Raw genomic sequence first — 15,998 nt, forward strand, 5'->3', positions numbered from 1 at the left:
GAGTTAGCATGGTGTCATAGTGCTTGTGTAAGAAAGTTGGTGCTGTGTTGCTGGAAGTCCCATAAGAGACTGCTGCACATGAATGATTGTGGTCTCTCCTCTCCTTCAAACTCTTCCCTATGGGAACTTCACACATCTTCCCTCTGTCCATCACCTTTTCTAAGAGGCCGCTACCTCTTGCTGTCACCTGAGAGAAAAGACTGAATCCTATTTTGAATTCAGATCATGCTGATTTGCCAAACACTCATTAACCAGATTATTTGCAACTGTAAGGGGCTTTGCAATTCTCCAGCACTCAGTTTGGTTTTCTCCTCATGTTTGCTGTTTGGAGATCCTTGCAGCCCAGCACTACAGCATGGGAAGGAGCTCCAGGGAAGGGATTGAAGGGTGAGCCAGCAGAGCTGTCTGAGGAAGCTTCCAGTGGGTCTGCCTGCAGCAGTCCCTGCACCGTGGCTCCCTGAGGAATGCTGTGAGACGCACTCCAGTCAGCACACACCGGCCCTCCTGCAGTGCCTTCCGCCAGCCCATCCTGAAGGACTCGTCTGGTAAGCAAACAGAATTCCAAGCTCAGCCAGCAGCTACGTAGATCTGCAGAAGAACAACAGCCATGGCCTCACTTAACACACCTCTCTCCCTAATGTATCCTGCTTCTTTTCTACTTCAGTGTATGTCATGCCAGGCGCAGATCACCACCATCTGTTGGGATGGCAGGGTGTGTTGGCTGCTACCAGAAGAGGGACTTCTGGAAAATTCAAGTTGAATGTAGGCAGCACTCCCCCCCGGTGTATCTGGAATATAGGGTACTCATGATGGATAAATGTCATCATGGGGCATCCTGATTTTGTGCCTGCACAGAGCAAGACTTGAGGATTCACAGAAACTCTAAAGATTAACCTGTGAGAGAAGAGGAAATGGAGATGCAGGGAAGCAGGAGTCCTCCCTCTCCTCTGTGCAGTTCTATCTCCCAAGCAGAAGCCCTTCTGGGCAGGAATGAGGATCCTCTCCCAGCTCTCAGGTAAAAAAAAAAAAAAAAAAGAAAAGAACATAAAAGTATGGAAATTCAGGTACTGAGTAAAGTTTGAGCAGCAGAAAATAAGTGGGAAAATGATGAAAGAGGAGAATGGAGAGAGGGGCCAATGAAAGTAGGTGCTCTTGTATAAGTGGCATTAAGAAAAAAAATAAAAACAAACAGCAGCCAGACAGGCGTGCCACCTGACATGCTGCTCCTCCAGTCTCAAAGGCACCTGAGCCTAGAAAAAACAATTTATTCACTTACTGGTGTTTACTGGTGCTAGCCGGTTAATTTTCATTGCAAATTTATCTACGATAGGGATCTCAGAGCTCCAGGAGGAGTACTTTATACTGGCATCAGATCTAGATCACTTGGCTTTATCAGCTTTGCCTGTTTTTCTACCTGTTTTTCTGAGCTGCTTCCCTGCAGTGGAGCCCAGTGCCAGCCCTGCTCCCACCCCTCGTTTTGACTTGCCTGATGCAATACACAAGTCTCCTTTGAGGGACTGACAGCTGGAGAACTAGGAAATGCATGTTTTTCCCTTATTACTTCCATGCTGTTTTACGGACTTCTATTTGAGGAGTTCACGATGTGGAAAACCTCTCCTTTACTTTTAGATCCCAGCCTATTCAAGCAGTAAGTCTTTTAAGATTCTGAAGATTTGAAATAATATGGTGCCCAAAGAACAACAACAATAATATCTATAGTTTTTCACAGACTGATTTGTTTGTGCTTCTGGAAAAGTAACTTTTGAAGGAGACAACTGAGAAACATCAGTTCTACACAGATTTAGTGGTTATGGATATCACACTTGACTTCATCATCTCACAATGGCACTGTCATCCTAGCACTAAATATTAGGATATTCACGGAGTATGTAGACTTGTGTCCCTTTACAGAACAGAGTGTGCCAACAGCATGTGATTCTAATTATCTTCCTGCTCCCATTCCTAACCCCATTAATATTGGTTAGGCCAAACCTTTAGTACTGTGTTCAGTTTTGAGCCCTTCACTACAAGAAAACGTTGAGGCCCTGGAGCACATTCAGAGAAGGGCAATGAAGTTGTGAGGGGTCTGAAGCACAGGTCTTACAGGGAGCAGCTGAAGGAGATGGGATTGTTCAGTCTGGAGAAGAGGAGGCTCAGGGGAGACCTTACAGAGCTCTGCAATGACCTGAAAGCAGGTTGTGGCGAGGTGGGGGTCAGCCTCTTCTCCTGTGTAACAATGATAGGATGAGAAGGAACGTATTCAAGTTGCGCCAGGGGAGGTTCAGATTGGATATTTAAAAGATTTTATTCTCTGAAAGAGCAGTGATGCATTGGAACAAGTTGCCCAGGGAGGTGACTGAGTTATCTTAGAGATGTTCAAGAAACGTGCAGATGCAGCACTGTGGGACATGGTTAATGGGTATGGTGGAGATGGACTGACAGCTGGACTTTATGATCTCAGAGGAATTATTTAACCTTCACACACACACAGGTGATCCCCATAATCGCAGTAGAAAATCAAGCACCACTTCGTCCATTCCTGAAACACACTGAGGCCATGAAAGCCACGTTCCTCCTCTCTTGGCCAGAGCGTGGGACAGGTGATTTCTTGAGTGAGCACATGATGGCATCTCATCCTGGCTGCTCTGCATCCCTTGCTAGCCTGGGGTGCTTCAGAGCAAATTCTGCTGCAAGCTGCTCTACTGAGTGTCCAATAAGAACAGACTCTCGGCTAATCCCTTGGTACGCCCCAGACAGCTCTGCCCTGCCAGCCGGTGGGTTTGCAGCACAGCTAAGGCTCCAAGCTGCACATTCAAACTCTCAGACTTCAAGAGGTGGGAGTATCTCTGTTTTTCAAGGACTTAATGCACCATAAAGTCAGGAGTCAGAGGAAAAATACACAGGTAAATAGAATTTACTTCTATCGTGGGGCAAGCGGGAGTTAACAGATTCTCTCTGACTTATACAAAAGTTTAAAATAATAATACGCTATGGTGTAGTGAGAGTTAACCTTTACCCTCAGACTACTGCACAGCATAAAAATCAGACCCAAAGGGGCCACAGCTTGTGTACATTGGCAGCGGCACTGGCATGACAGGGTTGAAGCTTCCTGTTGGAGACGAAGGCAGGGGAAACCGCACTGTGCTGCAAGAGGCTGCAGCCAGCAGCCAGGCGCGTTCCTATCTTGAAAATGGGCAGAGATGCCTTCACCTTTCTTCTGAGACTCTCTGCAGACCTCACTGTAAGTCACACCCTGCACATCAATTCCTACTGAGTCAAAACCTTCCCTGCCCATCACATCTGTCACATCGGTCCTGTCACATCAGTCGTCTCACTCACCCTGCGCTTACCGGCCCCTTCCTTGCATCTGTGCTCTGGAAGTGCTGTTGGATGTTCTGTGCAGCAGTCGAAGCCCCATCGTCTGCTGCTCCCCCAGCTCCAGGTCTACCTGTGCTTCAAGTGAGGGCCAAGTTGGTGCACAAAGGAGCAAAGGGAACTTCACTGACTGCGAGGATTTTTTTTAAGTCTGAAAGTTTAGCTGAAAAATCATGAGAGCAGGCTTGTTCAGTAAACCATAGGAAAGCAGAAATTACCTATACAATAAGCACCTGCTTGTGGTTGCTCAGATGGCATTCCTAAGCACAGGGAGGATAGGGAAAACAAACATAAAAAAGAGCACATCACAGAATTGTATGAGTTGGAAGGGACCCTTAATGGTCATCTAGTTTAACTCCCCTGCAGTGATCAGAGACACTCACAGGTGCTCAGAGCCGCGACCAGCCTGACCTTGGATGCCTCCAAAGACAGGGTTCTACCACCTCTCTAGGCAACCTCTTCCAGTGCTTCAACATCCTTACTGTAAAAAACTCTTCATTATAGCCAGCCAAAATCTCCTCTCATTTAGTTTGAAACCATTTCCCCTTGTCCTGTCACCACATACCCTGCGTATGAGCCTGTCCCCTTCCTTCTTACATCTCTCCTTTAGATACTTAAAGGCTGCCCTGGTCTCCCTGGAGTCTCCTCTTCTTCAGGCTGAACAGCCCTAGCTCTCAGATCCCATGTTTCATCTGGACAACTGAGAAAAGCCCAGGTCAGCCTGGCTGCTCCCCAGGAGCCAGGCTGAAGCGGCAGCCCCAGGAGGACACAAGTCTACGTGGTGCTGTCCCCAGTATCTCATGACTCCTTGACTCAGAGGCCACACTTTCCTCTTGGGTAACAGCATGGCAGCCAACCCAAGGGCAGGAATCTGGGCTACGTATCATGCTGATGGTTCCAGTGATACCTTCTGAAGCTAATTTCAGGCATAACAATCTACACTGCAAGTCCATCTATAATATAACAATATTCTGTGTGATCCTCACAAGTCCCTTCCAACTTGGAATAATATGTGACCCTATAAGTACCTCAGTTCCCATTTTCTTGCCGTTATACTTGAGGTTTCTACAAACAGCAGTTACAAAGAAATTTTGAGGAACCATGTCTTGTACAATTTGCCTGTACATTAAGAAATGCCACAGCACTTTCCGTTGGGTACCCCTGTAGCACATGTCACTTTCTTCCACTGGCACGTTCTGCACGCCATCCCTTCTCACTGCCAGCTTGCCCAACAGTGCCAGCCCACAAGCCAGGGGCTGACATGTGCTCTGCCACTGGGGTGCAAATGATCACTTAACAATGCGTCTGGGTATGACACTACCTGAGAACTCACATTTTGTCAGAGTTGTCCATCCTGAGCTGGAAGAAAAGGGACTCATGAGCAGCACATTGCCCTGTGAGATCCTCATTCTGCTGGAACTTCTCAGTCAGAGATCTGGCAAGGCTGGGCTTATCAGCAGAGACGTACAAAGCTTACCTCCCCTGCCAGATTCAGTATCCTATGGTTTATGTGCCAGAAATGAGCTTTTGTGACTCAGCTCCTCCATTGATATTTCCTGGGAAACCTTAAAAGCTAAAGCCACATGGGACTCCTGATGCCTTCTCTGTCACGGTAAATTTACACCATAATTTCTACCAAAACCCCATGGGCACCACATGTGATCAAGACCCAACCACCTCACCAACCAGCACCAGCAGCACAGCCCATGCTCCTGCCTGAAGCAGCTTTTTTTGTTGTGTATGGGCACAGAAACTACCAGAAAGAACATCAGCATCTCTCAGATCCTGGTGCTGAGCAAGAGCTGTCACATTTCCAAAAGCCCCTTTTGTTATGCCTGCATTCTTGTGTCCTGAAATCTTTTAGCAGAAGTCTGAAAACACTCTCTTTCTGCTCTGCTAAGTGACACGACACTCCCACAAGGGAGATGCATAGATCTGAGGATTTTTCTTGATACCAGGCTGTACATCTCAGGCACCCATTGAGGCCCTCAGCAGAAAGGACAAACAGCTGGCAGGCTGACAAGTTCTTGGGACTTACCTGTTCTCTATGAATGTTTCAACATTTTCTTGGCTTCCCTGAATGCTGTATATCGGTGCTTGTCTTTACACTACCTGATAACACGCTGCTTGACCCTTTGTGCTTTCTGAATTTTACCTTTGGTTACTTCGCCTGGAGCACTTCTGAAGAATTCTTGAGATCTGGTCTCAGCCAAAGAGCTATTTTTAAGGTGATGGCTGGCAGTCTGGGGACTTACCAACATAATCTGTATGTATTATGCCAGAATATAGCACAAACAGCATGGATTACTATCCACAAAACCCACAAAGCTGTCGCAGGAGTGGATTTCACTGTTTGGTGCCTCTCTTTTGCATTCCCACTGCAATCCAGCACAAGCAATCTAAAACACAGCCAAGTTTTCCCCATTTCCAACAAGTTGCATCCCTTAAGAACTGCTTGCTTATATGGATTGCACAACACAGGGTGTTAGTCGGTGCTGTCTGTGATTCTGAATGACTCTGTGAGGGGGTAGCATACACAAAAATGCACAAAAAACAGACCAAAGCGAGTAGCCAATATGCGACCAACAAGTGAAGATGCACAAGGATGGCAGCAGCCCATGCTCCTTCCTATGCTGTCTTGTAAGAGCAGGCACATCACTGATCTCACCCACGGGGCACCTCCAGCACAGGACACTGTCTCTGCGTACACAAAAGCAGGTTCTTGGAAACGAGTACAAAGCACAGAAAGATGACGAGAGCACCTCAAGCCTCTTCTCCACATACACTTAACATCAATTCACAGCTCAGAAGCTGGCAAAGCTGGGGGCTGCACTTTCTGTTCCACACTATTCCAACATCCAGTGACTGTCCACCAATGAATTTACCCAGTTGCTTTTGATGTAAATTTTCTGATAAGCAGGAGACTGTATCAGAAATCACTGTGCAGATGATCCCAGTCCTATGTAAAAAGAATAACGAATAAACAAAAAAACCCACAAACACGCTTTCTTATACTTGTTTTCAGTCTTCCACCTCCCACCACCACTGGACTGTTGTGGTTCTGTTTGTGCAGGACTGTGAGTAGCACGTCCCTCGCTTGCTGCCTTCACTTCAGCTACGAGTTTGCCTTGTCCCTTCAATCTCTAACTGTTACTTCCCGAAGCTGTCAAGCGCGAAAATAAATAAATAAAATAATTAAAAGGAAAAAAAAAAGCTCACGTGGTAATTGCAGCAGTAACGCTGCCGGATGGACTCATTTAGGGGGTGTGCAGCGGAGCAGCTGGGACGCTGACCCCAAAAGTCACGTTATGCAGAGCCTCAAGGGAACGTCCCCGGAGGGAGCCCCTTCGGAGCCCTCCTCCAGCATCAGGGAAGTTTCAGCCCGTGAAAAGAGAAGTTGCCTCCGTCATTTCTCGAAGGGCAAGACCAGCAACAATTAAAATGCGGACCTTCCTGACAGAGCCTCGCTGCTCTGTTACTTCTGCTTCGCTAGAAGTAACGAGCGCCGTGCTAAAGGAAAAAAAGTGAGCGCGCTCGGCCGGTTAAGACTTAACACACTCGCTTATAGCAATTTACGGAGCGGTGACACAACACGGTGGAGACTCCAGCCCCGATTCGCTCCGTGCTGCAGACCCGCATGCAGCTTCCACCGCTCCGCTCGGGCGCAGCTGTCGCGGCTCAGGGCTGCGCTCGGCTCCCGGCGTACACCTGCCCTCGGCCGCTCCTCTCCTGCCGCCAGAGCCGCCAGTTTCACCCCGCCGTTAACTTTTCGGGCACACGGCGCGATCTTACCGGAGCTCCTCAGCACGCCTGCTGCCAGCGCAGCACCGCACCGCACCGCACCGCACCGCACCGCCCTCCTCTCGCCGCGCTCTGCCCCGCGCAGCAGCGCGCCCGCGCCGCGCCCCTTACTCCTCCTCCTCATTCCCCTCCTCCTCTTCCTCCTCCCGCCTCCTCCCCGAAGTCCTTAGCTGTGGCCGAGTCTCTAAGTTCGGGGAGACGGAAAGTTGGGGCCGGGCCGGTGCCGCCCGCAGGGCTCTCACCGCGGCTCCTCGCGGTGCGTGTGTGTGTGTGAGTGCGGCACGCCGCGACGGGAGGAAAGGAGGGACCGCTGCCCGCCACGCAACCTGGCGGCCAGGAGGAGGAGGAGGAGAAGGAGAAGGAGGAGGAGGAAGAGGAGGGGGAGCCGCGCTCCCGTAGCGGAGCTCAGCGCACCCGCGGGCGGCTGTGATGGCATGTGCCCCATGCCCCCTTCAGCACAATTTGCAGATACTGCCACCGAGTATTTGCACCATACAGGACCTGAAATCACTTTCCACAGCCAGCCTTCATTCTTGCATTTCACTCACCTTACCTGTTCTGACTGGTTACAGTTCAGCTTTGCCTGGCAAGAAAAGTGCACTGTGTTGTGCTGATCCTCCACATTCAGCTTTGCCCATCTTTCTGTTTCTGACTCATTTCCCCTCACCTCCTTTGCTTCTATCTACGGCCTGTGCTACGCGGGAGACTGGAGTTTCACATTGGTGTCTTCTGGCCTTAATGTGGATGAATCCAGCTGTATGGTTTGCCTCCCAGCTGCTTATCTCCTCTCGCTCTCATGCTTTTGTTTCACACCTTACATCCTTCCTCACTGATAGCAATCTTACCACTGACTCTGCTTTACTCCATCATGGCAAAACATAAATGAGTAAATTGGTGGGAATGCAAATCTGAATTCATGGCTTTTGTTCACTGCATCGTCTCTTTCTCCTCTCACTCTGCACCTGAATGTTAACAGCAGACAGAACGCCAAGGGTTTTGTATTCTTCGTGTTTCTTGTCCTTTGTTCTGCACGGCATGAAATACGCACTAATTCACAGCCTGCCAGTAGAGAAGTGGTTTGTCAAGCAAGGGAACGGCATCACAGAAGCAGCAGGAGGGGCTGCGTGGACCAACCACGGCTGTGTGCCACTTATTGTACTTGGGATCACTAATAGCTGCCCACTTCTGACCTGTGCCAACAGCTTGTGTTTTTATGCAATAGTACACTGAGAAAAAAATAAATATAAGCTGAGAAAACATCCTGTTCACAGTGGTAAGACTTCTGTCATCTCGGAGTGGATCTTTACACTGGAAGAAGATTCCAGTACGCAGAACATGAAAAATTCATGGGTGTAAGACTTAGGAAGCAGAGCTCCACACTTGTTATTCGTATTAAAACGGATGACGTAGTCAAGCTAGGATGTTCACATACAACACAAACACTGAAGAATGTGAGAGCTTACTTTCACATAAGATGACAATGAGAGCTGTTTCCATGTAACTCTGCATTTTTACCCTTTGCCCGCTTCGAATCAATCAGACTTCTGTTACTGTATCTTAGCATTGCCTCCGGTCACAGAAACACACTGGTGTAACACTGTAGAAACATTCACCAACTGCTCACAGTTTTTTATTATAATTTTATTAAACAATTCCTAACACAGAAAAGATGTCAAATAACATATAAGTGGCTCTAACAGTAACTTCAACAACCAAAATCTTTCACCTCTGATGAAAAACCACTTTTCTGCTCCAAGGATGCCCCAAGCAGCAGTATCCAAATGAACAGCTTCCTTCGACCAATACTCCTTCAGGTCTGTTTTGCTGCAGCAGCTGTGGGAATGTTGTTTACTTGCTGCTTGCACACTGACCTTTACAAATACCCATCACTCAGTAGCCTTTAACTTTCTCTGGCTTCAAGGCACTTAGCTTTTTCTTTCTTTTTTTTTTTTTCCTTTTTTTTTTTCTTTTAATCTTTACAGCCTAACAGGCAATGATTGCTCATGCATCCTCAGGCACAGTATTAACTCTCTGACCATCAGAAGCCTGTCTGCCCTAAACCTTCTCTTGTTTAAGACACTAATCAAATCCCTGCAGAACAGCTCTTCACACTCCAAATAGCGAGCTGAGTATGTTATGTATTGACAGGAGGTATTTCTCACCCCATTCACTCGAGTTAGGAGTAGTAGGTGTTATTATTTCAAGTCTTCTTACAACTCAGGGAATGAAAGAACTAGAACACCGCTTGAATACAGATAATTCCCCTAACAGACAAATGTACAATAAATGTGCCACTGAGGCAGACTCACACTGTGCAAAACCAAAACACACAGAAATCCCCCAGCAATCAGGCTGAAAATCCAGGACGTTGCTAGGCTGAAAAACTCATCTACCAGAAGTGACCTCACCGTACTTCCTGCCATGTGCTGGCACATTGTTTTTTGACTGTTGGATGGATTTGGTTGAAGCAACAACGGAACTTCCCTGAGTAACTTTCCAACAGTTAAAAGCCCTCTTCTAACCTCTCCCAGCATACACTCTGTTCTCAATTGCCTGCATATAACCAAGCCTCACAAAGCAAAGTTGCTGATGACTGTCAGAGCTGCCCATCTTGATTTTCACTTAATAGCTTACATGACTGCACAAACTCTTGCAGCCACTTCTGACAGCACGTGCTTGGGCGGATTGGTCCAACACTTAGCTGTAACAAGTGGACACTGGTGCTGATATCTGGTACTGTCCAGTATGGGAGGATAAAAAGCCACAGGAATCAGTGAGGTATCACAGAAAGCTAGCACAACAGAACACGATTTGTGGATCAGTGTATAACAAGCCCTGTCTGTTCTAGAACATTAAAGCACAGAATTTGATAGTGACAGTTACTCCCACCTGTACTCTTCAGTTTAATCAAACAATCTTTCAGCCCATTACAAGCGCAGGGCAAATGATTTATCAAAACAATAGTAACAAGGCTCTTAAAAGCAAACATGTGAACATTCAGAACTAAACAATGATGGAAGAAAAAAAGTGTTGGCATTTAAGAAGAATTCAGAATCCAAAATCTTCACATGCTCTGTAGAAATTCCAATGCTTTTCCATTTCAGGCCATGGTAGAAACTCCTCCATAGATATGACAAGTAACTCAGTGAACTGAAGAAAACAAGTTGGACTTTCTGCTGAGTTGAATTGGACAGAGAAACCTGTTGAAAAAGAATGTGGATGATTATATGGTGCACACTGACACAAGTGAAAACATTCACTGGCAGTATTATCTAGACAGGTGTCAGTATCTTGTTGGAACTATGCAGGCATTGCAGATCCCACTGCCTTAGATGTTTATATCATGAGATCTCAGCTACCTCATCTGAGATGCTGGCACAGTACTTGCACCAAGATTTCAGTGATGTAAGACCAGTGCTACATGCTATGGGGGGCTGAGTGTGAGAATCCAACCCTCAGCAGCCATTTCCAAAGATTCAACGGCTCTCAGTGGGAACTGGTATGGAAAATGCAGTTGTTCATAAGCATTACTCAAATTTCACATGTTGTGTACACAAACAAACAGATGTATACTATCCAAAAATGAGAGTGGTGATGGCCTCTGCTTGAAAAGAATGTTTAAGACAGTATTTGATATTTCAGGATAGGTATTCCAAGATGATCAGATCAGCCAAAATAAATCTCTCTTAAAATGCAAAAAGAACTTGTCTCAAGCAACAGCAGTTGGCTGTTTACCTTGCACTTATTCCTAGGCTGCGCTATGTCATACCAAGAATTTACCTTTCTCTTTTACCTCAACTTTCCAGTTGTGTCACTTACATCAGTTGCCAAGTGCATGATATATTCACTGAGCTGACAACATTAGTAGGTCCTCATGGTAAAAAATCAGTGTATCTAGTAGGTACTAGACATTTCAACTCTATTTCTCCTGCCCAATAAGGATTTGTCTGCAATGTCCTGATTTCAGGGAGCTCACTATGCAAAGCAGAGAAGTAGCACATTACTATATATGGTAAGAACTGTAAGTTCAGAATTGCAAACAATCTTGCACTTGTGTTGTTCCATACTTGTGACATTCGCAGTAAACTTTCTGACTTCAGTGAGGAGATCATTCCATGTTTTACATTCTTAGTGTGACTTTGGCATACTCATGCCATATCACAATAGAAAATGGAACAAAAAAGGACAGTAGAGTTATAATCCGATGTCCAATGTATACTTAAATATCTTAGACTATGGCAAGTGAAGATTGGCAGGCTGAATACAGGAAATCTCTGATAGGTTGTATAATAATGCTTCATGCACAAAGCCTTTATCTTTTATGAAAGAGTGGTCAGTCACATTAGAAGTCTCTTACATACTCAACTGGAAATAATGTTTCAAGGAGTATAAACAGGAATATTTGAATGGGAATTCGCAGAATAATTCTAAGGATGATCCCCAGGAAACAAAAAATCTTAAAAGTAAGTCTGGGGATATCTTGATAAAATAAACTGGCAGAAACTCAGCCAAAAAAAAAAAAAAAACAGAACTGCGTCCAGAATGGCATTACAGGCATTACTTTAACCTGTTTTGCACTGTGAAAAAGAAGCTTTTTCATCCTGCCCGCAGACTGTAGGTTAGTAGAGAAAAAAAATCAGTGTCTGAAGTTATTTTAAAATCTTTCTTTGAGAGATCATAATGGGACAAGAGACATTCAGTTTTTACTTTTGGAAATGGTCCTTCTAGTATTCTTGCTGCAGCATTCTATCTCACAAAAAAATCTGAAGTAATATCTGAAAGTGTAATAAAATTATGGCCATGTAAATCTACTGAAATATATTTTTTTCCCCTTGCAGTTGATGGTTTTCTTTGCTGATTCATTTTTCAACTGTATCATAGTTTTCCCACTATGAATTATCCATTGGATTAAGATTTTGAAAATAAAATGCAAGCATTACATTATAAATACAACTGGAGCATATAATTTAAACCTCTATACTCCCTAATCTCTAATATTCATTGAACTTAGGTAACAGTCAGCAGCAGAAGTACAGTAACATATTGACCTCGGTGTTGATCTCCTTGGTACTGACATTGGTCTTGAGTAACAGAGTTTCCACACCCACACACAGTATCTTCTTCCCCAGTAGGAACTGGTAAGTTTCGAATGTTTATTCCTTGTGTTGCTTAATCCATATTCCAAAACAGGTGACTAACATTCACCCTGTTTCCATTTTTCTTTCTCAGCTCTTCTTCCCTTTTCTCACTTTGCTTATAATTAAATACTTTAATACCCACTTTGAAGTTTCCATTCTCCATTTTTCTGTTAACTCTCTTCCCATGTTGAAAGTTGTCTTTGTTAAGACAGGCAGCTTAGAGGCTTTTAACAGTGCAGAAGTGCTTCCATACTGCTATCCAAAACTCATCTGTATGCCTTAGGAGCAGAAAAAAAAAAAGGTGGATAATTTGCATGTAGTCAGGATCTTCTCTGTTGTACTACCTTTGCTATCTTGTCAGGTGCTCTTCATTTTCTTCCACCTTTGTAAGCATCAATTAGTACCAACATCAGAATGAGACTTTTTTCCCTCTCTCTCTTTGTGATTCCAGGGAAAACACAAATTCTCTTGGTACTCTTTCCATCCTGCCTGCCAATAGCTTTGACATCTGTGTTGGCATCCATTTCAGGCTTATAGCTTTGAAAGTACTTTAAAACAGTTTCAACTTTTATCTTCATTTTCTTGCAGCTTTACAAGATGTTGCTTCTGTGGTAGGTAAGAACCTGAAAATGCTATTTAATGGAAATTCCCATTAGTGCTGCAAAATCATAAAAGTCAGGCCAGAATTTCCAGCTGCATAAAAGTTGGTCACAAAAGATTGCTACTTCTGTGCAGCCATCACTTTCTGATCATTACAAAAGAAGAACCAGTTTTTAAATATGTCTATCCCAATATTTTTCAAAAAAAGACTGTGTTGGAATCACACAGATACTGTAAATCACTTTGTAACTATTATACTGTTTCAAATAATCTGTAAAAGGAATTTAAACGTTCTTGCATTTTAACCACCAGCATAATCAAGTCAACTTACAGGCATTAATCAATCTAGTGTAACACAGAAGATTATTACTACATCTGAGAGAAACCTTAACTGATTTGTGACCTCAACAGTAAAGTCACAGAAGCTATTATCTACCTGGCTCAGATGGATCTGTTAGGTGCAGCTAGTTTAGATATGGTCTACAGATGCATTACCAAAGAGAAGATCCAAGGACAACACACTTAAAGACAACAGCATTCGATCCATAATTGCAACATGAATATTTGGAACAAAAATAATCTTAAGAGATTTCAAGTTTCCTGGGCCTCATCTGCCTTCCACTCAAGATCTCAAAACAGACATTGGCCCTTCACATCAAGTAAGGACTCAGAAATGACAGCCAGTACTTCGCACAAACAACATTTTTAGATCCTGTTACTCTCAAAGTGCTGTGACTGAATTGAGGCATACAAATTCTTCCCATGTTAGTGGTAATGTTGGAAATGACTTATTTATAGTTGATTAAGACCTGGTATCTTAGAAAAACAGACAGTGTGGAGACACTGAAGTTAGGCTAGATCTTTCTCTGACAAAACATGAAGCTTCCCTGATAACTGGTTGGTTTTTTTTTTTTGTTTTTTTTTTTTGTTTTTAATCTCTTCAGAAAGCTGCTTCTTTTTTCCAGGTCTCCCTGCACTTCTTGATTCACTTCATGTGATGAATATCTTCATTCTGACAGATTTTTCCTCCTCTTAATGCTGAAGCCCAGGTTTTGGCTTTTGCAGATGAATAAGAACTGATCCTTTTCTAACAATGAGAGGTCAACTAAGTCAGACACCCGAAAGTAAGGAAACCCTAGAAGATACAGGCCAGCATGGAGTTTGGCTACTTTGTGACACTTTGTGTCCAAGCCTACCTTTTTCTTCAAAACCTAATTTATAAAATGTTGTATTTTTCTTTCTAATATTGGTAATTTGGAAAAAAAATTGAGGCTATTTATCACATCTTGTAAATTAAATCATTTGAGTTTGGAAGTTACCTAGTTAACTATAAGGATGAGTTAACTTGTTGTACCACTAAAATTGTACCAGAAATTACACAGCAATATTTTGGAATGTAATTAATGCTTCACAAATTATTATTCTATTCTGTTGACGCTAGATAAAATGTTAGATTTGAGAAAGCAATGTTTCTTCCTCTACTTAATAAATAATAGCATTTCTCATAACCTCATTCTTTCTTTTTGTCCTCTAGCAAGACTGACAAAAGCAATGTCATAGAGCAGGAAAACAAAAACAAAAGCACACAAAAAAAGCCAAGTATCTAGAATCACTCTTCTTTGAAGGTATTTTGTAACAGTGACCTTTCTTGATACACTCTACTTCTACATGGAAAAAGTACTTGCAGGCATGATGAGAGAGCATGAATTCATGCCTTTTATTCTGAAGCATAGGATACAAGGTTTATGCTGAAACCTCTATTTTTATACTTCATGTGCCAGGAAGTACCTACAACACAGACTGGGAGACTGTACTTTCTGTAGAGATACAGTTACAATTAAATCTGTGTCTAAATATTTAAAAATTGTATTAATAATACTTCGTATCTCCTCTGCCAGCAACGAAAGTGGTATAAATACAATATATCATCCTCCATTAAAACTTTTTCCCACCTCATAAACTTGCACAGTAAGGTAACTTTTTCCTATCTGCTACATACAGTAGGTATATGCATGCTAGCCAGTAACAAAAACTTTATGTGATATGATAACAGTATGAAAAGCTAGCTACTCTTCAGGGTCCTTGTGCCAGTTTAAGTTTAGTCTTTTTATTTACCAACACAAGGAACTCAAATCCTCAAATCTATTACAGAAATAGAATATTATAGTACAGAAATACAGTGTTACCTGTTAGGATAAAAAGAGAACAATCCAAGTATCAGCAGATTTTACTGACATTACCACAGCTGTAATTTCATTTTTCCCAGAAAGAGGTATGATTGACATACAAGCCAATATCATTCTTTAAATGTACACAGGCTCCCATAAGAGAATATACCTTCAAGACTGAATTTATTTTTAAATAAATAAATAAATAGATAAGAAGGAAGAAAGAAAAAATGGAAAGAAATACAGTATTTTAAAATACCAAGCCCAATTCCTTTTTTTTTCCTAACAAATATTTTTACATAACTGTCCAATAGACTTTCAATTCCTGGATTAAGTCAAAGATTCTATTTAAATAACAAAATACTGAGTTCTCCAATAACAAATGCATACACTAGTATCCTTTATTAAAACAGTGTGATCCTCTAAAAGGATTTGGAGGAAACTATTTCTTGCTCTAACAAACACGCTGCAGGTTCCCATCACCAGTTTCTCTCTTTTCCAGTTTATTATTTTGATTTATTACTTTATACTTGATAGACAATAATTTACTTGTGTAATCATTTGGAAGATAAATACACAATTACCATAGATTGTTTCAAGCTTTCTATAAAACCTGACTTTAATGTAACAAGTTATTAAGAACCAGCTCCAGGGTCAATCTTGAGTAATTAAGAAGTAGCACTTCAAAATTCTCACAACTTACAGCACAATGTCATAGATTAGAAGAAACAGAAGATTAAGTATAAATCCATTTGCAGCTCAGGCCCAAACAGTTATCTGATAAAAATCCTATTGCCCATGGTTTTCACACACTAGCAAAACCTACAGGAGCTGTGACTTGCTCAGTGGATTATTATGTGCAGTCTCAAAACATCTAGAGGCTTCCCCTAAGCTATTACTGTGTGGTGATTTAAAC

The 15,998-nt window shown here is 43.1% G+C and overlaps 1 protein-coding gene across 1 annotated transcript in view; it reads right to left on the minus strand.

Annotated features, from left to right (window-relative positions):
• Positions 1-8,824: 8,824 nt before the first annotated feature.
• The window catches only part of ANKRD31 (ankyrin repeat domain 31), a 58,452-nt gene continuing 51,278 nt past the window's right edge, over positions 8,825-15,998 (minus strand). The window contains 1 exon segment of the mRNA XM_065740127.1: positions 8,825-10,376. Within this exon segment, the coding sequence (XP_065596199.1) occupies positions 10,225-10,376 (152 nt within the window). The 3' untranslated portion in view covers positions 8,825-10,224.

The sequence above is a fragment of the Cyrtonyx montezumae genome, unplaced genomic scaffold, assembly GCF_038088225.1.
Source record: "Cyrtonyx montezumae isolate F1298 unplaced genomic scaffold, pur_monq_1.0 scaffold_25, whole genome shotgun sequence".
Taxonomy (NCBI): domain Eukaryota; kingdom Metazoa; phylum Chordata; class Aves; order Galliformes; family Odontophoridae; genus Cyrtonyx; species Cyrtonyx montezumae.